The sequence below is a fragment of the Gekko japonicus genome, unplaced genomic scaffold (assembly GCF_001447785.1).
Source record: "Gekko japonicus isolate JY-2015 unplaced genomic scaffold, Gekko_japonicus_V1.1 scaffold751, whole genome shotgun sequence".
NCBI lineage: Eukaryota > Metazoa > Chordata > Lepidosauria > Squamata > Gekkonidae > Gekko > Gekko japonicus.
The window spans coordinates 316,031-340,411 of record NW_015169196.1 but is presented as its reverse complement, the minus strand read 5'-3'; the positions used below and the strand labels follow the sequence as shown (position 1 = coordinate 340,411).

The following is a 24,381-nucleotide window of genomic DNA, read 5'->3' as shown; positions in this document are numbered from 1 at the left end:
GGTGCAACCGTTGAATCACAGATGAATGTCTGAATTACTTCTAGTTGTAAAGTACTGTGTTTGACGTGATAAGCCATCTTAGCGGGTGTTTGGGCCTTGAGGCCTGTTTCACATGTGTAAATAAGCACTTAACTGATCTGATTAAGCATGAATGTGCAAGTTCACCTGGAGAGACTGAATTTGTCTTGAGTAATATGTTGTTGCCATTTGAGGGGAAAAAAGGGCCATGTGATCAGTATCATTCCATGGAATATCCTCTTTGTGGGAAGCTTCTCTCCCTATGGTTGTAACAATCTGAACCATTCCAGTGCAACCTTTCCTGTCATTTTTGCAGGGATGAGGGGTTGTTCGGTTGGCATAACTGACATGCGTCAAACATGCTTAAGCAAGTAATCTTGAAAAGCAGATGTTTTGGTTGTCCTTGGTGGGCAGGTCCTTATAATGATAACCAAAGAGAAAGCTTTGCTGTGCTCATGGAAAAAAGGAGAAATGTGTTTATAATCGTCCATCAGATCTTAACTCTTTGCCATCTTCCTGTATCCTTTCATGATGGAATTAAGTTTGATGTGGTTTGGCTTTGTGTTTAGGGTTTGGTTTCGTTTTCAGGGAGGCGTTCTTTTGGTCCCTTAATCAAGTTGAACTTTCTCCTGCCAACAGGTTCTAGATGTGAATCAATCCCATGATGCAACATGTCTCCCCAGCGCCAGCTCTGACAATGATGGCCACACAGACTGTGCCTCCTCCCCCTTATCAAGAGAGCCAGCAGGTGAGTGTGTTGTGGGACTTGCCCTTTTAAACATTCAGCTGCAGCTTCTCCTGTCTTTGAAGGATCCCTTTGACTATGGTAGGAGGTGATGAGAGGGCTGGGCTATGCTACACTGTGCACAAGTACTTTGTATGCATATAAAAATAAATACTCTCTATACCTTCTGCTTCTAAGTGCAGCATCAAAGTGAGCCGAGTAGGAATCTGCCTTTTTGTGATCTGGAGCCATGTATACGTTTAGTAACACTGCTGATCATGCAAAAGAGCTGTGCTTTCGTATTCCAGTTAAATATACCATTGAAGCCCAAATTCCTGCACTAAAGACAAGATAAAATGGCATGCTTGAACCTTAACCCACTTGAAACCAATGGTTTAATTTTTCAAGGAGAGAGAGAGAGAGAGAGAGAGAGAGAGAGAGAGAGAGAGAGAGAGACTAAATTATTTGGAGTTTTGCTAAGTTCCAATGTCACAAAGATGAACTTGGGTAACTTTTTAAATTAAATTTTCTTTATTAGTACAAACATATATAAAATGGAAATCTCGACAGCTGATGGTTCCATAGTGAATAGTTGTTCCCACCAGTGTTTTCCTGGGTGGAAGATGAAGGAGAAATTAGTGCAACGGCCACCAATATTGGTGGTTGTTATGACTTTCTGAGAAGAGGCTAACTGGGAGGTAAAGAACGCAAACAACACCTTATATCGCTACTGTGGCCTCCAAATAGAAGCAGTTCACATCATTCCACTCTTCTGCTGTATTGGCTTAAAGGTCGCAAGGATCTGGTATTGAATAATGCATTTTATGTTACATTATTTTAATTATCCCATAAGCTCATCTAAAAGTTTTCAGGGATAGCTTACAGATTTCCATTAGCATCCTAAAACCAAAAGTAGTGATTAAAAAGTAATAATCAAATAATCAGTAAAATGATAAAGAGTTACAACTGTCAGCAGTATTAACATTTATAAGTAATTATCTGTAGGGATGGGCACAAACTAGCTCACAAACTAAAGTTTGTGATGAATTTTGGCTGGGTCATGCTTCGTGAAGTCAAGTTAGTGACAGGTCATTCAGCATGAACTTTCCACAAACTTTCAGTCTGTTCATGGAGGTTTGTGCCAGTTTGTGAGCAAAGACATTTCTAGACAGACTGTCTCCATTCAATCAGAATGTTTACAGAACTTCAAAGCATCAACTTGGGAGGCATGTAGAGGAGCATCCGGGAGAAGTCCCCTGCAATTTTGATGTCTCTAGTTTGCACAGGATCCGTTCTATACACTCGTGAACCTCAGTCATTTTGAAAGGCGCAGGTTGAGGAGGTTTAGGAGTGTATAGAATGGATCATGTACAAGCTAGAAACCTCAAATTCACTATGGACCTCGCCTGGATGCTCCTCTACATGCCCTCCAAGTTTGATGTCTCTGGCTTTCACGGGATCCATTCTGTACTCTCCTGATCCTCCTGAACCTGCACCTGCCAAAAAGACCATCATTTGGACAGGGGCAGGTTCAGGAGGTTCACGAGTATATAGAATGGGTCCTGTGAAAGCCATAGATACCAAGCTCATGGGGGATCTCCAGATGACTCTCTACCTACCCTCCAAGTTTGGTGAGGATTGGATTTATGGGGTCTGAGTTATGGCCCCCTGAAGAAGATGCACCCAGGAAAGTGTTTTCTGGGGAAAAGCACTTTCCTGGGGGCACCTGCTTTGGGGGGAGCTAACTCAGGCCCTGTAAATTCAATCCTCACCAAACTTGGATGACAGGTAGAGGAGAGTCAGCCGGAGATTCCCTGCGGGTTTGGTGTCTCTAGCACACTGGAGGGCCCATTCTACCACCTCACAAATCTCACAAACTGAACTGGTTCGAAAGGCGACTAAACATTTGTGACTGTTTGTGGTTCATGAATGGGGCACATCATGAACCACGAACCAAACCACCTTTTCTCAGTTCATGCCCATCCCTAAACATCAGAAATAAAATCAATATTAAAGGTGAAAGTATTTCAGTGCAAACTTTCATCAGCAATCACAGTGATTAACAGATGTTAAAAATATTAAAAAGTGCTAAACTATTAGAGGCAACATGGGTAAAATACGAAGTTGTTTAGCCAAGATGCGCATCAACAAAAAACTGAGATTAAGAAGGAATGTGTTCGCTTGGTACCGAAAATTTGAGAGATTTGGTACCTGGGGAATTGCCAGCATTTTGAGTTTAAAGGTTGTGATTAGCAGGGCTAAGAAAGATCAAGGACCTGGGGAATCACTGCCAGTAAGAATAGACAATACTAGATAAGAATGATCAGTGGTCTAACTCAGTGCATGGCAGCTTCATTGATGCTGGGGAGGGGTTATAGCACAGTGGCAGAGAATCTGCTGTGCATGCAAGAAATCCCAGGTTCAATCTGAAGCCTCTCCAATTACACTGAAATGTAAGGTGAGACCCTTGAGAACTGCTGCCAATCTGAGCTGACCAAACTGAACTAGCTGGGCAAAAACTCTGATTTGTTCTAAGACAGTTTTCCTGAGGTCAATACACTTGTGGTATACTGAGTACACCAGCAACATCAGTGTACTGACCATTTTTGATAGGGGCCGATGGAACTACTCTTTTAGCAGAGGTGGCATAAACTAATTTAGCACAATTCCAGGATGGGATTCTACCATCTTAGATCTACAATCCAAAGCAGGTCCCAAAGTGTATCCCAGGTGCATTGGGGGGATGCTGGTGATGCTCTCTCTGTCGTGGCATAGAGAGAGCTGGCATGGCTTAGTGGATAGAGTGCTGGGCTAGGGTCCCGGGAGATCTGAGTCTGAATCCAAACTCTACCATGGAAGCTCACTGGGTGAACTTGGGCCACTTGCATTCTTTCAGCCCAATCTGCCCCTAGGGTTCTTGTTGTGAGAAAATGGAGGAGGGAAGAATGACGTTCTGAGCGGCTTTCGGTCCATTGGGGAGAAAAGTGGGATATACATGCAGATGCTTAGCTGTAATATTCTGGAAGCCTCAGCCACTGGATCAGCAAAGTTCAACAGTTTTCTGGGACCTCACAGGACCATTCCAGATTCCATTTGGGTGATGCTCCAATTTGGGTGATGCTGTTGTTGTTGTATTTTTCTAAAAATGAGCCCACCCCCAGAACCAATACAGATGTGGGATGCCACAGAATTCAGCATCTTCCCCTATTTTTGATCCACACAAACAGCCTCTGAAAGGCTGTCAGTTTTCACACACGAAGCTTAAATTGGTTTCTGCCTTTCCTACTTCTGTGGTATGAATATGAAGCCAGTAGTTGCGAGGCTAAGAGAAAATAAGCAGCTATTTTAGACTGGCAGCTTTCTTAAGGAAAGCCCCTCTTGTTATTTCTCCCTCTCTCCTTGCCAAGTCCATGCCCTCTCTTGGAACTCACCAGAATTCCACTGAATCTACAAAGCTGATGTGGCTGGAATCTACCGTACAACTACAGTGGTTCTTTTTGACTTTCTACCCCATGTTAACAACGGTCTCAGATACACACAAGAGAGAGCCCGAAAGATCTCTAATCCCCCCCTCCCACATTCCTAACCAACCAGCCAGCTGGAGTGACTGTGTCTTGTACCCTTTTAAATGGCACCCTTGGTTTCCAAGAGGCAGTTTCTTTCTTGGCCTTGGTGAGAGTAAAAGGGCTTTCTTAAGTTGACATTTACATTTCTTGCGAGGAAAAGGATCACAGCAGGGGAGCTGGAAGCTTGCCAGCTGAAAGGAGACTCTGCTGCATTCCCAAGTTAATGCTCTCCTTGGAGAACTGTAAAAGATACAAGCCTATTAAAAAGACAGCTGTAGTCCCTCAGTGAGTGGTGACACATACCTGTGTCACACCAAGTAGCTCCTGGCTGAAGCTCCTGGGCTACTAATGTTTGAGCCACTGACATGTAAGGTCTTGGTTCTTCTTAAATCGAGGTAGGGTTGTTGCCAGGTTCCAGGTGGGGCCTGAAGTTATCCCGGAATTGCAACTGATCTCCATAATTCACAGGTCAGTTCCCTAGGAGAAAATGGCGGCTTTGGGTGGTAGACTCTAGGGGATCATATCCCTTACGAGTTGCCTCCCCTCCCCACAATCCACCCTCCCCAGGGTTTGCCCCCAAATCTCCAGGAATACAGGTAAAAACTCAAATTATTATGTTAACTCTGAGTTTCTCTCAAGTTCTGAGTCTCCAGAACATGTAATAATTCACGCTTCCCCGTGTGCTGATAAATCGCAGAGGACATTCACCATGTGATGATCACAGAGTGATTGTTACCTCCTTGTGACTTAAACTCATCTAAATCAATGAGAAAAAATCAGGCCTAAAGTGGTTCCAGGAGGAAGAAGAGAAGAAGAGATTGGATTTATACCCTGCCCTTCACTACCCAAAGGAGTCTCAGAGTGGCTTACAATCTCCTTTCCCCTCCCCATAACTGACACCCTCTGAGGTAGGTGGGGCTGAGAGAGCTCTGAGAGAACAGCTCTGAGAAAACTTGTGACTGACCCAAGGTCACACCAGCAGCTGCATGTGGAGGAGTAGGGAATCAAACCCAGTTCTTCAAGATCAGAGTCTGCGCTCTTAACCACTACACCAGACGAGTAATTCATGCAACTACATTTGTTATACCAGACTGTGTTGTGTGTGTGTTTCCCCCAGCTCATTTTGTGGCGAGATTTACATGAAACTTAGCCTTGTGAGAAACTCTGAGACACTTGCAGCTCTACCGCATCAACTCCAACAGCAAACAGCAAATTATAGGCTTGTTGGGAGTGGTGGGAGGAAAAAATCACGTGAAATCTAGCTTAAGGGGTCACACTTACATGAACAAGATTCACGAGTCCCAGATTTGTCATCCCGAGATAGCAACTCTTGCTGCCTCCCTGGGATTGTTCACAGGTCATTATGGAACTGTCAGCTGCACTTGCAAGAGAGAATTGTCAGCCTTTGCTGCTCCTTCAAAGAGTGAACACCAAACAGAGGCCAAAATGAATCCGGCTCTTTTCTAGTATAACTGATCGCATAAAGGGGACTTAAGTCTAGCAAATCCTGCCAAATATGGCCGAGGTCTTCTTCCCAGTGAAAAAGAGATGCTTGCTTTATCCCAGCTCTGACTCTTCGCAGACATTCACTTTATTTTTGTTTTATTTGGAGAAAACCAATATTGAGCCTGCCTGATCAAGTTCTCATACCAGGGATATTTCTTATTTACGCAGGCTTTCACAATTCCCTTGATTCTAGATATTTTCAGTAGGTCCCAGCTGCTGAAATGGTGAAAATCCTAGCTCTTATGGGAGTGGTAGGATGTATGTGGGAAAGACAGAAGGTGGCAAAGTATCTGCTACTCATGCTTTAAAATGCCTATAATTAATTAGGTATCCCTATTATATGTTGGAATCCTGGAATATTTTATCATTCAGCGATAGGTATCATTTTGGTCATATTTCTGCAATGTACATACTATTGGGAGGACCAAAACAGAGTTAGAACTTGCAGTTAATGTAAGAGTTGCCTTTAATAGAGGAGAATCAGAAACAAAATGGCTTGCTCCACTGGAACCCTTCCATAGACGGAAGAATCTCCAGAAATAGCATTTCTGGGGATATTTTAGATTTGGGGGAGGAAGTCACACCGCAGGCAGAAATCCTCCCATGGAAATGTTGTGGTAGACCCAAGCCAATATATTAACATTTGATCTCAATCAGCAGAATTGTTCGGACATTAGTATGCATCAGGGCCATAGCCAGCAGTGGGGCATGCGAGGTGGTGCCCGCTATCAAATTTGCTGTGCCCCAACCTCCCCAGCGCTGCATTCCCTCCAGGCAGTTGGCCAGCCCTGGCAGCTCTGCAAACATGCTGCCCGGTCTCTTCTGCCTCCGCCCTGGGTCTGTACCGCCCCACCCAAGGCTTGCCCTCCCATGCCACCTAGCCTGACACCTCAGGGCCAGAGCCCTCAGAGGCTGCTCTGTCCAGCACTCAAGTCGTCCGTCCCCAGGTTGGGTCCATCTTGCTGGCAGGTCAGCCAGACGCTAGAAGGGGTGGCGGCTGGACAGGCAATGGTGGGGCTGAGTGCCTGTTCACCCGGCTTCTCTCTGCCCCTCATGCTGCCCCGCCCTATGAGAGTGAGGGGAGGCAGAAGCGCTTGCACACCCGGCCTGGAGGCATCTTGTGACCCAGGGATAGCCGGGCCCAGGGTAAGGAGCTTAAGATCGGGGAAGACACACATCCTGGTGCCCCCCCCCCCAATTCCTGGCTATGGGGCTGGTATGCATCATCTTTTAATTGTCTGCCACAGTGTCCTTGCTCTCCCTGCCGTACCCTCCCTGCAATACCCTCTGCTCTGTCTTCACCTTCTGCCACTGATCAATCGTAGTCTTAAACCACCACTCCCATCTTTTCTCTCTTAAGATGGTAGCTATAAAAAGAAAAAACGCTAATAAAGTTCAAATAAAAAAGGAAAGTAAACCATACCTTCCTACATTTCATGGATGAAAACAGAAGTGTGCTTTTAACACTCTTATTTTCAAACCAGAGATTACTGCTTGAGTGCTCCCCCCCCCCTTTTATGCAGGATGGTTCCAGGTATTAGAGGCCCCTCCACAAGGCACCCGTGGTGGCCCTCTTCTGCCCCATACTTTGGCATCACTGCTCACTCACCTAGAGAGCCAATGGGTGAGCAGCATGTTGTGGGTCCTTCACTCCCCTTCTACTGCTGCCACCCACTTCCCAAGGGAGCAGCAGCTGCTTCTTGCTGCGGACAGCTGTGTAGCAACGGTAGCACAGAACAGCAAGGTTGAATGAGGGGTTTGTGGCAGGCCCTCCTGGGGTGCTGGGTTCTTGGCTGCTGGGGCCAGAGATGCTGACCCTGGCTGACGGCTCTCCTCTGTCCTTTGCCATGTTCATTTACTGTCCGGTAGCCTGTCCTCCATGGATTTTAAAAGCCAAGGTTGTTCTTTCGGTTTAAAGTCTCTCTATATTGTTAAATAATGCATAATTGTCGCATAATGTGCTATCACAGATCAAAATATATCTCGGCATCTGCAATGTGTGAAAGAACTGGCTGTGCGCTGCATGGTGTCTTAGATATACCGCCACTCAAAACGTAACTTTTAGAGATCCTGGGGAGGGAGAAGAAGCCTGAAGAATAACAGCTCTAGCGATGCTCACTAACAAAGGCCTTTTCCACACTGGGTTTTTTGATGGAGCTTCTGCTTCTTAACTGCATCGTGTTTTTTCCTCTCCCTTCCTGAAAGTATTGTCCGTCGGTTGTTGCTCTCCCCTTTCTTTTTTCAAGTTTTTTTCCTCGTGTTTTTTAAGACTACCTAGCTTGAAAAAAATCAAGGAAAACGTTGAAGAAAAACCAGGAGAGCAACAACCTGCAAATGATGCTGCCTGTAAGGGTGGGGAAAATCCGATGTAGTTAAGAAGCCAAGCTGCATTAAAAATGGTGTGGAAAACCCCAACGTTTTAGCAGTGTATCCCCAAAAGCCCCAGATACATGCAGTGTAAGTTTCCCATGGACAAACAAAAAATAGTGACTGCCACTGGTTCATAGGATGATACATAATCAGAGAGAGGATAAAAGCTGGGCTTGGAACCCTTTTTGCTGACATAATTTTATGTGAAGATTCAGTCAATCAGCAGTAAACTTGCACCTGTTTTGCACATACACAAAGGGGCTTTTCTAGTCACTTCTATGGAGCAAGTAAGTGAATGGACAGGTCTCTGCTCAGTTGAATAAAATATTGGGTTGTATCCTATCTCATGCATGAAGCTGCCTTATACTGAATCAGACCATCAATCTATCGGGGTCAGTATTGTCTACTCAGATTAGCAGCAACTTTTCAGGGTGTCACGTAGAGGCCTTTCACATCACCTACTGCTTGGTCCTTTACTTCTCCATGCAAAGCAAGTGCTGTACCACTGAGCCACATCCCCTTCCCCAACCCCTCAGCTAAGTGTGGAACCTTCCTCCCCTCAGCTAAGTGTGGAGCTGTCCTTGAAGGAAACCTCCTTTTGCAGATAGCTGAGCAGAGTGGTAGGATACAAGTTATTATTATTAGTATCATTTATTATTATTAGTCATCTTTTTTCTCCTATGTTGCATCATACTTTCCCCACCCCCCACGTTACTGACTGTCACATGAGCTAGTCAGCGCCCCCTCGCTATTGCTGGACTCGAGGTCAGGCTGGGTGTCAACCATTGCGTCGGCTCTCCCTCGGAGGCAGCTGGGGTCTCAGATATGAGCAGTCCAGGGGGGTTACGTCACCACACCCTGGTTCCTGCCTCTCCCCGGATGTCGGGCCATCTCTCTCTTTCTGTATGGCCACCTGTTCCTGGGGGTAGTCCTCCCCGACCCATCCTTGCTGCCTCTCTTTTATACCTCCCTCCCTTCACCCCTTCCTTCCCGTCTCCCCCATCCCCCTCTAAGCCCCACCCCGTATTTAAAGAGAGATGTGGAGCCTCTTGGTGGGGTGGCAGCCAGACTTCCTGTAGGTATTGCTGCTGCCTGCCACCGAGCTCACCACCATGTGCCTCAGGGGAAAGATGGGGGCCTCGTGCACATGATTGGGCCCCCACGCTGGGTCACAGGCTGCTTTTGCAGCGAGCTCTGTGCTCCTTGCTCCTGCTGGCTTGCCTCCACCTTCAGACTGCCCGCTTCGGCTCTTTGGCGCTTCTCCAGGCGTCCCATCACCTCTTTCCTCCTGCAACGGGTTGAGTGGGGGGCCCCTTCGGTGCTGGGTGAGTGTGCCGGTTGCCTCCCCACTGCTTTTTCCCGGCGGGTCAGTGGGTCCGCGTGAGTCCTGGGAGCCTTGCTACTGGGACACCGATATAATCAGGGGTGTGGACTACCATGGTGCTGTTTCTTTTTACATTGAAGCTGAGCACTCTATCTGGATTTTGAATATTTCAGATTGGGCCTAAATATTGCACTATTTAGGTATTTTACATTAGCTTATATCTTCTTTCTAAAATTTTGTAGTTTTTAAGTTTATAGTTGTTTAGTCATTCATGTATGTTTTTTAGATCCATGGGCACATGAAATAAAACACACTTGGATAAGTGGCCCATGTTACATTTTAAGAATATTTATTCCCACTTACTCCATGGGTGAATATCTCTCTGTGAGTGAGGTAGTTATTTGGATTTAATTTATTTCAAAATATTAATAATTTCCTTACATAAAAATGTTCCGTTGATTGACAGTTTTAGAGGTAATTTAATTTTCTCTCTTTTCCCTCTACCATTTTAGGTTTACACTGTATTTGATAATTGTTGGTTTTTTGGTCCATTTTGTGTATGATGAGTTTGAAATATATTGATGTTTAACTTATGGAGTGCTCAATTTGTATTTTACTACTGAGGAAGGCTTTTTAGCCAAAACACGTTTGGTTCTTGTATTTAGATACATTTTGTACCTTTTAAGCTGTATTTATATATTCTGACATTTGTCCTGATATTAGCGATAGGCACTTAGTTATATACAGAACCCAAGATATGTGGTTTTTATTGTGATTTTAATATTTCCGATGCATAATTAAAACATATTGTATATTTTTATATTAGCACTGTGTGTTCAGCCATATTTGATTATTGTTGTTGTCTCAACCTTTTTTGTTACCTTACCTATATAGGATTGGTCGTCCCCCCCTTTTTTTTTGGTCTTACCTAATAGCATCTTGTCACCTGTGGTCCAGGCACAGAGTGCTTCAGCCTGCACCAGTTTCTCGGTCATGTACATTCAGATAATAAGAGAGACCATAGATTAACACAAACTCTGCTGAATGCACAGATGGATTCACATTGTCAACATGGGGATCCCACAAAAGAAATGGCACCCATCTTTCCAAAGGCACTTCCCACGCTTATGTTTTTTCACAAAGGCACTGGATGAAGAATACCCAAGACTTTTAAGTGCCTCGTACATTCTGCCACCTAGATGCCAGCTGATCACATTAACAGATCTATATTGTCACGTTTGATTGACCTCTCCCTTCCAGCACAGGATTTTAATACTGAGGTTACCCCGCTTGCTGTTTTTCAACACCGCAGTCTAAAGTGCTCTGAGTAGTACTGAGACGAACAGAAAACACAAGGACACTGGAAGCTAAGCAATGGAACATGGCTTTGGCTCAGTGCTATGCTTCGGCACATAACCTGAATGCTTCCTTCCCTGTTAATTAAGGCTAACAGCTTTAAATTGGTGGGTCTCGTTATTTTAGAAGAGCCTAACAGCTTTAGGATTAAGTTTACTGGCCCTGAATTGTTGGAAACCCTCCATAACTGCTATGTGCCAGCAGCTGGGAGAAGTTTAAGGCTGAAGGGATTAACTGTTAGCTGCATCGGAAACCTCAGGAGTTACAAAAGAATGCAGATTGAGGGTTAGTTAAGTGTGAAGAGCCTAATTTAATTCACATTATACTGTGGATTAACAAATCGCAGCTGCTGAAAGGAGGCCCCGTGGCTAGTCATGGTGCCAAAAACCTTCATGTCCCTAGAGAGAGTAATCACAGCTCCAAGTGTTGATTTCTGGGTTGGTCATGGATTTCCCAATCTGGGTAACAGATCTGTGGTAATGTCTGTACCACTGGAAGGCATTTTATGGTTAAGACATGTCACCCCCCTCAGGTGGAATGTGAATCAGCTTGTTTGAAAGCCTCCTGGTGGCCAGTTCACATAACTGTGAAGGTGGCTGCTGATACATGCTGAGCAGATATGAGCTGAATGCGGGGTACGTACCGAAACTGTCGTGACTATATCACTGTATGCTAACATAAGCTGAACAATGAAGAAAGCCGTCAGGGAGAAAGTTGATTCATTTGAAATGTGGTTTTGGAGGAGGGTTTTACAGACACTGGACTGCCAACCAGTGTCTCCTCCAAGCTGAGTTAATGTGAGCTTGCTCGCAGTTTTTTAGCCTCCGGATCACAGATTTTTGTCTTAGCTCAGGAAGGATGGCTCCAGAGCAAACTAATTTATGCAGTAGCCAAATTGCTCGCTTTAATGCCAGTAGCTCACAAAGTAGAATTCTTGCTCACAAGACTCCACAGCTTAGAGGGAGCATTGCTGCCAGCCCCCCCCCCCGATAAGTGGGATCTAGATCAGATCAAGCCTAAACTCTCCCTTGAAGCTAAAATGACTAAGCTGAGACTATCGTACTTTGGTCACATTATAAAGAAGACAAGAGTCACTGGAAAAGTTGAAAGCAGCAGGAAAAGAGGAAAACCCAGCATGAGATGGATTGACTCAATCAAGGAAGCCACAGCCCTCAGTTTGCAAGACCTGAGCAAGGCTATTAATAATAGGATGTTTTGGAGGACATCAATTCATAGGGTCGCCATGAGTTGGAAGTGACTTGGTGGCAGTTAACACACACATGCACTAACATAAGAAGTGCCCTGCTGGACCATTTTAGTGGATCCAACAGACAGGGCATAGAAGATGTTATGTCTCCTCATTTAGTTGGACAGTTAATGCCGACAAGAAGTAACAGATCCACTTGGATGGTCAGCATTTCCTTTAGGAGGGGAATCCAGGACAGAGATCCCTTTTGTTCGGTTTGGCCATGAAATAATTCCTGGCCATTTATTTTCTGGGCAGATGTTGATACATTCATATTTCAGAAGCAGCTATTAATATACTAGCTGTCAAGACTTGGGTGGACACACAGAAATAAGTACACCTAAGAAATATGCATGCAGCGCCTTTTATAAAATTAATAGAACGTTGATTCAACACTGTTGATTGTGTTGGTCAGGGGTCATTTCCTGCAGGAGCGCACAGGAGCGGAGCTCCGGCAGTAAAGAGCTCAGGGGGCGGGCACATACAACAAGCCCCACCCCCTGCTCCCAGCAGCCCTCAGTCAGAGCAAGAAGTAACCAGGTAAATTACAGAGGGTAAAGACCAAGTTTTATTCGGGTACAAGCTCTCCCTCCTCTGCGAGGACAGATCTGTACGTTCCCCCCACACCCCCAATAGCTAGCGCTCCAAAACAGTCCAGTGGAGCCTGAGCAGTGGGTGTTGCCTTCTGACACACTTCCAGTGATGTCAGGGGGTGTGGCATATGCAAATAAGTTATGCTAATTAGTTGTGCAAATGAGCTCCTGCACCTCTTTTTCTACAAAATGACCCCTGGTGTTGGTGGTAGACATGCCCCCCCCCCCAGCGATTTCTGCACGCACTCAAAGGCAATAGTTCTACAACAGATTAATTGAGACCGAATAGCCCATCAAAAATTCACCCTTTGTGATGGCAACACAACACGAGTGTTGCAAGCCGAACCAGTAGGTGTTCAAACATCTCAAACTGTAAAATGCAGGAAAGCTGAAATACAGTTGTAAATCAGCATTCCTGAATGGTCGTCAGCTGATTCAGAAACCCAGCACAAGCACATTAAGGATCTCTTTTTCACACATGCACATCCAACAATAGGAGATGGGCTGAAAAATGTCATGTGGGGACATGGCCTAAGTAGCTGTATCTGGTCATTCCATCTCTGTGGGTTAAAAAAAATGTTCCTGGTATAATTCTGCCCTCTAGATTCTAGCCATGTCCTCTGATACTTTGCAGATTCAGAAGGAACTATGTATTAATAGCCGTGAATCATTCGGAATCTCATGGATGCCTTTAACTGACAGGCTAAGTTCTATCTGATGCCCATTTATAACTCTAGTTCCTTTAAGGGACTTGAAACGAGCCTGTCCACCAAAGTTCACTCCCTGTCAATCTTTTCATGTTCCAGAATTTACTTTTGACATAGGGACAAATCTGTGAAATATATGCATTTTATTGTTAGAGATCTGTAGATGTATTGTAGAATGGGGCCTTTCCTGCTGGAATATGTGCCAGCCGCCCTGAGCCGTACGGGGGAGGGGGGTATAAATTTAAATAATAAATAAATATAAATAATAAATAAGACTTTCATAATGCTTTTTCCATGATTCTTCAATGTCCCTCTCCATCCCTTGCAAAAGCATTTCAAGTGTGTTTCAGACCAGCTGTCTCCTAAATATGCAGGGCAATTGCTCCTACCTTAGTTGTTAATAGCAATTTCCTGTCTGGCAATTTTGCACTTGATAATTAATATTTGCTCAGGTATTTCCCCTGATTAATCACACAGTCTGGTGTAATCTTGGGCTATGGTCATCTGTCTAACATACGGTGGGGGCAGGAAGGATGGGATTTAATACTTAGAGGTTAAGGGTAAATTTGTTTGGGGAATACGCAGATGGGTTAGGGGGAAAACCTTGGTTTTTCTTGGCTTTAAAGTAGAAAAATGTCTATGGACCTTTCCTGGCAAGATAGTCTGTTCAAAAGATACATTGCGATTTGTGAATTGCCATGTTGAATGTAGCTGGGAAAAGGGTATCCAAATTTGATTTTCATTGTTTTTGTAGGATTCTGTAACTAAGACTTTAAAAAGCAAATAAACTGGTACTTGCGCCTCCTCTACCAATTCCAGGACTAAATAATAGTGCAGTAAACATGTGTTCATGTTTACACATTAAGTTTCATGCTTTTTAAACAAATATTTCATTGCTTAAGGGTTTTTTTAAAGGAATCCAGGAGACATGAATCTTCACCTCTCAATTAGAGAAATATCCAAACCACATGGCTTCATGTATAAAAAGAAGCTTTAAGTTCAGAGTTGGCAAGTAGGTATCTAAAGGAATTCAAATTGGAAAGGACATTGAATTGTTCATATCCTCAGGAAGACTGGCTCTATACCTGGTGCACTGGTATCAGGATCCCAAGGTTGGCTGGAAATATGTCAATAGTCTCAATGCTCAGCCAGATTTGAGTCCAGTAGCACCTTAGAGTCCAAAAAGATTTGGAGGGTTATAAGCTTTCAAGAGTCAGAGCTCATTTTGTCAGTTACCTTTGGCTCTCAAAAGCTTATACCCTGAAATTGGGTTACTAGCTCTGGGTTGGGAAATACCTGGAGACTTTGGGGGGGGTGGATCCTGGGGAGGACAGGGTTTGGGGAGGAAAGGGGCCTCAGCAGGGTATATTGCCATAGAGTCCATACTCCAAAGCAGCCACTTTCTCCAGGGAAACCGAACTTTCTTGGCTAGACATCAGTTGTAATAGCAGGAGTCTACAGGTCCCACCTGGAGATTGGCAACCTTGTCCAAAAATCTGTTTGGTCTCTAAGGTGCTGCTGGACTCGAATCTAGTTGTCCGGCTGCAGACCAACATGGCTACCCTCTGAAATGCTCAGCTAAGCAAATAAATGGGTGCACAACTCAACAAGACTTTCTCACAACGAGCATGAGGGCAAAACAACATGGGACTCTGATTGTCCCAGGAATAAACTCTTAAGCATTCTTTTACCTTCAAAAAAAGCAGACAGGCAGGGCTGCAGCTTTCCCAATCTGAAATGGCCCCACAAAGGTGCTGTTTGCACATTGGGACAAATGTACTGGTCCTGATAAGAACCTATATAAGTTTATATCCTCCTCATGGAGGATAGGTACATCAGTGACTGGCTAATAGCCATGGTGACCAAAGGGAACCTCTACATTCAGGGGCAGAAAATCTCTGAATACCAGTGCTAGGAAGGTAAGACTTGGGGAAGTCATGGACCTCTATGGCCTGTTGTTGGCCCTCCAAAGTAACTGGTTTGCCACCGCATGAAACAGGATGCCGACTAAATGAACCATTTGTCTGATCCAGCAGGGCTCTTCTTAGCTTCTTATGACCTACATGTTTACTTCTATGGGGTACATTGCAGGTCTGCAGGACCATTTCGGATATGATGGGAGGCTTGAGCTCCCTCCCCACCGTGCCACCTTTGGACCCCACAAACATACTTCTTAAAGTTAAACAAATGCTTGGGAACTCATTCACAGTACTCCTAGTAATCAAATTTGGTTTGCCTTTTAGTCTTCCATCACTGCTGGCTAATGTAATTTGATAGAGTTGTTAGCTTTAAAAAGTATTTTATTTATTTAAGAGATTTCTAAACCACTTCTCAATAGAAAGCGAACAAAGTGGTGTACAGGAATTAAAATCAATACAATAACCAACATACTAAATTTTAACGAAACCATGTACAAATCTAATCAGCAACAAAACAAAACTACTAATTAATTGTCAAAGGCACATTGAAAAATAAAAGCTCTTAAATTCCTTTGGAAGGATAATGGAGGAAGCCAGATGAACTTCCCATGGAAGGGGATTCCACAGTTTCGGAACAGCCACTTAGAAAGCCTTAGTTCTCATAGAGGTTCTCATAGAGGTCAGGCCACATAAATTAATACAGAATGGAATATAAAACTTGCCTCATGGACACATTCATTTTTATTTGGTCATTTATTTAAAACATTTTTATACTGCCTTTCCATCCAGCATAGGACCCCCAAGGCAAATAGGCATCGAAACCATTAAAACAAGCTTTTAAAAATACTTACGATGAAAACAATTCAAAACAACAATGAAACAAAAAATCTTGAAGGTACACAGTCAGTTCGAGAAATTAATGAAAAATTTTGGTTCATTAGTCAGTTGTGACTAGCTCTGAGCAGTGAGGGCAAATTGTAATTGGCTGGGCTGCAATTTATGGGATGTGTTTAGGGAGTAAAAAGCCAAGGTGGTCTTTCTTCCTAACAATTGTGGCTTCACAGTACAGTCCTGAACAGAGTTAAACCCTTCTTCTAACTCCTTTGACTTCAATGGACTTAGAAGGTATAACTCTGCAAACTGCCCTGTAGGTTTGTATCTCAAGAAGATACTTATGTTGAGGTTATGGTAATATGCACATTTGTTGAAGCTCAATCAATCAGTGAAAATTCAGAAGATTAATCAAATAAAATTCGTTATTTGGGTGACAGCCCTAGACATTTGTAATAATGCTCCAATGTTAAGTTTAGAGGTTAGCCATTTGACATATTTCCAGCCACTTTCCCTTTATTGAAGTGGGTGTGAAAGACAGTTGTGTGCCTTTTGAATTGCTGAAATGAAAGTTAATGAGGTTTGTGAAACCAAAGTCCTGAAAAAGACATTTCAGATCAAATACATTATGTGACTTTTAAAGGAAACTTTTTGCTGCTATTTTATTTCCTGCCATCAGTTTGAAAACTAACTAGTAATGCATATTGAGGAAATACTAAGGCTGCAGACATGCAGACACAGATTTGGGGATAAATCCCAAGAACTCAGTGGGATTTTCTTCCAAGTATTCATGTACAGGATCTGACTGCATGGCAAGTGTCAGTCCGTATAGTATATTTCTGATACCAAATTTTCAGCACCTAAAGATAGTAGCTAAAACTAACAGCCCTGAACTGGATGGCCCAGGCTAGCCTGATCTCATCAGGTCTCAGAAGCTAATCAAGGTTGGTCTTGGTTAGTACTAAGGTGGACACCACCAATCCTCCCTCTAAGCTGTGGAGTCTGGTGAGCAAAAAATCCTACTTTGTGGAGCAACTGGCATTAAAGTTGTGAGCCGAGCCATTTAGCTACTGCATAAATTAGTTTGCTCTGGAGCCATCCTTCCTGAGCTAAGACAAAAATGTGTGAGCCAGAGGCTAAAAAACGGTGAGCTAGCTCACACTAACTCGGCTTAGAGGGAACGCTGGACACCACCAAAGAAGTCCAGGGTTGCTATGCAGAAGCAAGCGATAGCAAACCACACCCATTTGTTCCTTGCCTTGAAACCCTACTGGGTCGCCATAAATCAGCTGCGACTTGACAGCGCTTTCCACCCCCACAAAATCAGCAAGCCCTCCCTGTGAGCTTCCCAGACCACCTCTTAGTGGGTTTATCAGAGACTGAATGTGTTTTTATGAACTTTCGGTTTCATCCAAGAAGTCAATTCTTACCTACTTACATAAGTGAACAGCCGCGTGTGGCTCCGATTATGCACACTAAATAATCCACTTTCAGTGCACTGGATTTTACTGTGCGAACTGGCAAAATCCAGTTGGATAGTGCATTGAAAGTGGATTATTTAGTGTGATCACAGCCAATGTGTGGCTATTTGGCAAATATGTGTTTCCTTTTGAAACAACTGAAATATCAGTCTCCTGCTTCTCCTTTTTTTGAACCCCATCTGTTTTATTTTATCATAATTGGCTCTAGACTGTCTTCTATTGCTTGAAAACAAACAGTTCTATGAGCTGTGGTTCTCACTTCTATGTGCTAGATGCTCAGCAAACAAATTTGGAATGTGATGCAGTGACTGCTAAGCGAGTAGCATGTCATGGTGACCTGATATTTGTTAGAATGCTTTTTAAGAAGAACTCAAACTGTGGGAGATAAACTCCCTCTGCAGGAGACAGGGCAGGAAGTCCAGGGACAGAATCTTGCAGAAGGCAAAAGTGGAGATGCTCTCCTCCCTGCAGCAGTGGTTTCGCTGGATGATGGCCACTAAAACAGTGACATTAACCATGGAAGTTGAAAAAAGGCAATAGACCCATTGGCAATTCCAGCTATAATTGCTGCCCCTCTCTTGCTTGGCTGGTTTTAGGAGGGAGTTAGAGTTGCCCTTTTGCTTTTCTAATACCAGTGTTGAATTAATGATCAGGTCCAGTATATGAAACCCAGTGGGCCATATACATGTAACTGCAAGCAAGGATGAGGAGGGGCTGTGACTCAGTGGTAGAGCATCTGCTTGGGATGCAGAAGGTCCCAGGTTCAATCCCCAGCACTTCCAGTTTAAAGAACTAGGCAGGAGACAATGTGAAAGACCACATGCTTGAGACTGAAGAAGACCACTATTAGTCTGACTATACAGTGCTGACTGTGATGGACCAGTAGTTTGATTCAGTATAGGGCAGCTTCCTGTATTGCTCGCCAACAAAGGGTGTGCTATAAGACTTGGAAAGTGGACTAGTGTTAGAATGAGCCCTGAGTGCAAAAACTTCAAGAAATTTTACTCTTAGTGGAAAGGTGAATTACAAATAAAACCAGCTGCAGGTACACCAGGGCAGATAAATACACAGTACCAGGAATGAGGAGCCAGGCTCAATACAGTCAGAATTGTTTGTAAGGTTATTACATTGCTTTCATGGGAACACACGAAGTTGTCTTATCTGTACGGTTTACTCTGACTGGGAGTGGTTCTCTGTTTTACCAAGCAGAGGTCTTCCTCACCAACTACTACCTGATCCGTCTTTTAAAAAACAGCAGAAGCTGGGGATTCGACCCGGATGCAGAGCAGATGCTCCTCCACTGAGCCATTCCCAAAAAACATTGGCCAGTGTCTTTCAAATTTCTTTTGCAGGGGCTCCTGGGAATCTTGGGGCCAGAGCCATCGTATTATTAACCTCAACTGTACCTCAATCTGGGGGAGTTTTGGAGGGCTTGAATCCAAAGGAGGTCTGCAGTGGCAAAGAGGGACCATTTCTCTCCTGTATGCCAATAACCATAACAAAGAGAGAGGGACCTTTTGGTTACTTCTGTCTTTCTGATAGATGGTGTAAGTTGGCTACGGCTCTGTAGTCCAAAGGCCACTTTGCCACACCTCATAGAGGTATCTGTGATGGAGTGAAACCTTCACATTACAAGCCACTTTCAAAGTCACACGGGCCTCTTTATTCTTGCCTCTGAAATGTGTCCCTCTGGTGAGAAAGGTCACTTTGCACAAATGATACCTTGGTGGGGTTTTTTAATGGCTTTTGGAACTTCTGTGTCATCGTTTGTTCGCTTCGCTGCTCCTCTTGGTTCCTTCCTCAGCCTGCCCCCTCTCCCTCCCTCCCCACCTTTAGCACACTATGTTGAATAGATGTGGTAGTTTTATACGGGCGCAACTCCATTTCCCATTAGCTGTTCCTGGAGTGTGACTTCTTTCCTGCTTAGGCAGCTGAAACTGGAGACAGAAGAGACAGCAGGGAAATGTAGCTAACTGCTCATGCCTATTGGGAGTTCAAGGAAATTTGGGGATCAGGAGAGCTTCATCACTGTCATTCTTTCTGTATTAACTCTTCTGCTTGAAAAGAAGAGGACAATGGAAGAGGAGGCTGATAAAATGTGCAGGAGAGAGGTTAGCGGATTGGACCATGCTCACTGCAGCCATAAGGGAAATAGCCATGGCAGCAATGGCAGCAACTGGACCATCTGAGGACTTCTGGCATCTATGACCCCCCTCCCCCCAGCCATGCAGGGATGCCACAAGGATGAAAAGAAGCAACTTGGGATCGTTGCAGTGCTCTCCCTTTAAAAAAAAAAATTACGGCTTTATTTGTTTTAAAGTCTTACAGTTTTGATGGTAGAAGTTTGCGGTATAAATGTTGTAACTCCCCCAGCATACCAAGATGAGTCCCATTTTCTGGAGTGTGTCTCAGATAAATCAATGTAAGCATGGGAACCGGAAGGTGTGTAAGTGGCTGCGGGAAGTATGAACAGGTGGGAGGCTCACCCACAGGTAGGTGGGAAGGGAGGCACAAGTGGGGGGGTACGGTGAGCAAAAGGGGGAGGGGCTCCTTAACACTCTTTGCCCAGGGCTCCCCAAACTGGGAACTGGCCCTAAATGTCCCTATTGTTGTCTTTTGGAGATGCCTTATGAAAGTTGTGTTATTGTGAAATTCTTCAGTGGTTGGCCCCGCCCACCCAGGGTCTCTAGAAGCTGAATCTAAAACGGATGCATTTTATTTCATATGCATGTGCCTATAAATACATGCTCATGAGCACTAAGACACCATGCAGTACACAGTCTGCTGCGGTTTCAACACAACGTACCTAAATGAGACAAATTCTGAAGTGTTGATAACAGACTGTAGGACAATTATGTTTCTGCAACTAATGAAAAGAAAAGTAATTACCCTCTTGGCTTTTTTTATATTAGTTCCAAACAGTTCCAAACAGTTATTGCAGAATGAATTAATACAGTGTAGCATCCGCTAGATTTGAGTCCAGTAGCACCTTAGAGACTAACGAGATCTTTGAGCTTTCTAGAATCAAAGCTCCCTTTGTCAGATATAAAGTCAAGTGGTAAAGAAAGTTCAGCAGCGTGAATAGTGGAGAGGATGCCCTTAGAGAGTGATCCATCAAAGTGGTGGTCTTACAAGGATGCAATTGTATGTGTGAAGTGTTGTGGGGGGGGTGTCAAGTTAATTTGCAGGCATAAGGAACAGTAGTGTATATATGGCAGGGAGTACTTGAAGATTAGGAGCTGTGGTGGCTCAAGTGGTTAAGACGCTGAACTGCAGGCTGTGGAAGGTCAGGTAGTTCAGCCGTTCGAGACCCAGGTGCCGCGTGATGCTTCCCAGATGTTGCTGTCTGATCGCACCCTTTAGATCCGTCGGGCATTTGCAGCTATGTCGGATCTAAAGGTGCGTGTGATTGCAGCCTTAGAAGAGAAATCATACTTAAAGAGTAAGAAGATCTGATAAGCTGTCTCCGTGTGGGTATAACATCATAGGACACTTGGAACTGAGTTGATCCAACTTGGAGTCACGATATTAATAACTGACTGAGCACCGTTGTTTTTAATGATGTTGGGATTTTTTAAAAAATGTATGTTTTAATCATGGCATGGATGTACCTTGCCCTTGTGAGCCGCCCTGAGCCCACCGGGGAGGGCGGGATACAAATGTGAAAAATAAATAAATAAATAGTCTATATTCACATAATGTTATATATTCAGTCCATAAAGTTTATATATGATGGCCAAGTCTCTTCAAAACGATTCCCCAGGCAAATTTATTACGGCCGCTTCTTTCACAAAAGGGGCAGTATCCCTCCGGAGTAGTCCTTCAATTTAAGCTTATCCTCTTGTCAACGCGATGTATCTTCTTCCAACACAAACAGAATTTTATTTAAAAACAGTCCAGGTGGCAGCAACTCTGAAGAACACGGCAGCCATGTTCTTCGCCTTCTCCCGCTCCCGCTTCAGGGCGATTCTGGAGCACCCTCCCACTTTGCCAAAGTTCAGGGGGGCAGCAAATAAGCCCCCTGCTCCTGCACTCTCTTCCCGAGATTGCTGGTCGGGCTCCCCCATCTCTGGAGGGCTCGAAAAAGAACGAAAGGGCTCGGGCGGCTCGGAGCTCAAGCCCGAGCGCCCGCCTGTCGTTGCGTGAAAAGTACTCGGAGACGTTGAGTGATTCAGCAGGGAGTACTTTATTAGAGCAAGAACAAGACAGAAGATCCCGGCACGCAGGCCGGTATATATACACAGAAACCCACCACCAAAACACACCCCCTGGTCACCCTATAGGTTATTTACAGTGGCCGAGAGTCCCATTGGCTCTCGGCTGCGGACCTGGCCCTCTGGTTGGTGCGGGCTGGGATCCGCTCTGCTATTGTTCTATGGGAACGAAGCTATGGGCTTGTGCTTGACCGCATGGCCCAACGGTTGCGCACGTGGTAATGGCGGATACATTACAGTTACATACCAATTCTGCACTGTCAGTTTTGTCACTTGTTTTTCCTTATTGCTTTGCCCCCCCCACCCCTTTCCACATGTTTTTGCTCCCTCTGGGACTACTAGAGAGAGCAAAACACTTGGGGGGGGGACCCTGAAGCAATAGGGACAAATGAGTGCCAAAAATGACAGTGTGGATTTGGTGACAGACACATAAATACTAGCCTTCCCAACCTCCTGTTTCGAATAAAACTGGGAATATTTATTACAAATTGTTTCTTATTATATTAAATGTAAACATTTAAAATATAATACTACTAATTGTGTATCATTGTTTTTGCACTTCTTCATTTTTTAATTTACTGGGGTGCCTCTCAAAAATAGAAGCGGCTCAGGCCTCTCTTGACTTCTGTGAGGGCCTGGTGCCAGGAGGCAGTTTTGGGATGGATAAGGACGCCTAATCCTGGAAATGTAATCCTAACAAAATGGGGATGTCACTAGTAGGGTTAAGGTCTGACCCAAATTTGAGGGTGCTGCTGGATCTGGGTCTCCTGTTGCATGAGCAAGTGGCAGTGGTGGGCAGGGGTGCCTTTCAGCAGCTTTGGCTGTGTTTATTCAAGGGCAGGAAAGATTTTGTCACAGTGGCTCATGCCCTGGTAACATCCAGATTAGATCACTGAATGCACTGTATGTGGAGCTGTTCTTGAAGCTACAGCTCGTGTAGAATGTTGTGACCTGAAAGCTGACTGGAGTTGGTTGGTTGTATTGACCATATCATTCCAGTATCGTTCCATCTACATTAGCTCCCATTTTGCTTCTATGCCCAATTGGAGGTGTCGGTAGTGACAGACACCTTGTGAGGTAGGTGAGGGTGAGAGTTCTGAGAGAACTATGACTGGCCCAAGGTCACCCAGTAGTCTTCATGTGGAGGAGTTGAGAATCAAACCCAGTTCTCCAGATTAGAGCCCACTGCTCTTAACCACTACACCATGCTGGCTATGAAAGTTCTAAATATACAGTTCAGCTCTGCATCTAACATTTTGAAATTCAGAGAAGTGGAGAAGGAAAGCAGGAAGCTTTGTTTCTTTATGTAACAACACTCAGCCTTCTAGCCCCAAGGGTGGGCAACAATGGTAAGGGGGAGGGGGAAGAACAAAACTCACAAAAAAACTCACAAAAACACAGGCACAGAAGACAGGCAATGCCTGCTGCTAAAAGGCAACAGAGAAGGCACCCAGCAAATCTCCCTCAGGAGAGAGTTCTATAATGGGATATAACCACAGAAAACACTCTCTACTTGGTCACAATCCACCTAATCTGAGAATATGGGAACTCCCACAGAAGGGCTTCTGTATATGATCATGGGGTGATAGGTTCATTCAAGCAGATGCAAGTACCGTGGCTTCAGACCGCTTAGGTCAAAACCAGCACTTTGAACTGGGGCAAGCGGATTCTTTTAATGCAGTTGCTTATTTAGAAGAGTTTCTGCTAACAGGTTAACCATCATATTCTGAACAAAAGAAGCCTCAAACATATATCTAGGAACCAACAGATTTCATGCAACTAATGAACTAAGAGACTACAGCCTGCCAGACTCCAATGAAGAGAATCTTTACCCAGATTTTGATAGTCTGCAGAGAACTCTCTTAGACAAACAGGAAGGCCATTCAAACCCTCCACATGTGAAATCTGAGTTTTATATAACCTTCTTAATAATGTAATATGCAAAAATTGTAGACATTATCAATACAGTTTCACTGAACCACAGTGATTTCAAAAGAGGTCCTGAAACCATATTTGGTGTCTCTTGCTTTTGCATAAGCAGTTGGCATATGCTTCTTTCATCTTCCTTTCTCAAAAAAGTTATAGCTGAAGCTAAAGGATACAAAACAATTCAGAAATACCTATCTGTGCCCATATTATTTGTGTGTGTGCTATGTGCCATCAAGTTGCTTTCAACTCACAGTGACCCTATGCATTAACGACCTCCAAAACTATCCTCTCATTAACAGCCTTGCTCATGTAAACCGGCTGAGAGCCATGGCTTCCTTGACTGAGTCCACCCATCTCATGCTGGGTCTTCCTCTTTTCCTGCTGCTTTTAGTTTTTGCTATAGCATTATTGTCTTTCCCAGTGAGTCATCTTCTCATGATATGTCCACACTACATTCTTATATGAAGTGATTTTATACGCTCTGCTCAAATTTTGTATTGGTAAGTAAGTGAATTAGCTAAATATGGCTTCTTTCCATGGATACATTTCAGTTAATTGTTTCAAACTATTGTGTAATGGCAAAATCTACACATTCCT

At 44.2% G+C, this 24,381-nt stretch overlaps 1 protein-coding gene across 1 annotated transcript in view; it reads left to right on the top strand.

Annotated features, from left to right (window-relative positions):
• The first annotated feature begins 660 nt into the window (after positions 1 to 660).
• PKNOX2 (PBX/knotted 1 homeobox 2) overlaps positions 661 to 24,381 on the top strand; it is a 184,042-nt gene continuing 160,321 nt past the window's right edge. The window contains exon 1 of the mRNA XM_015416319.1: positions 661 to 766. Coding sequence (XP_015271805.1) covers positions 680 to 766 — 87 coding nt within the window. The 5' untranslated portion in view covers positions 661 to 679. The remainder of the gene's footprint in view (positions 767 to 24,381) is intronic.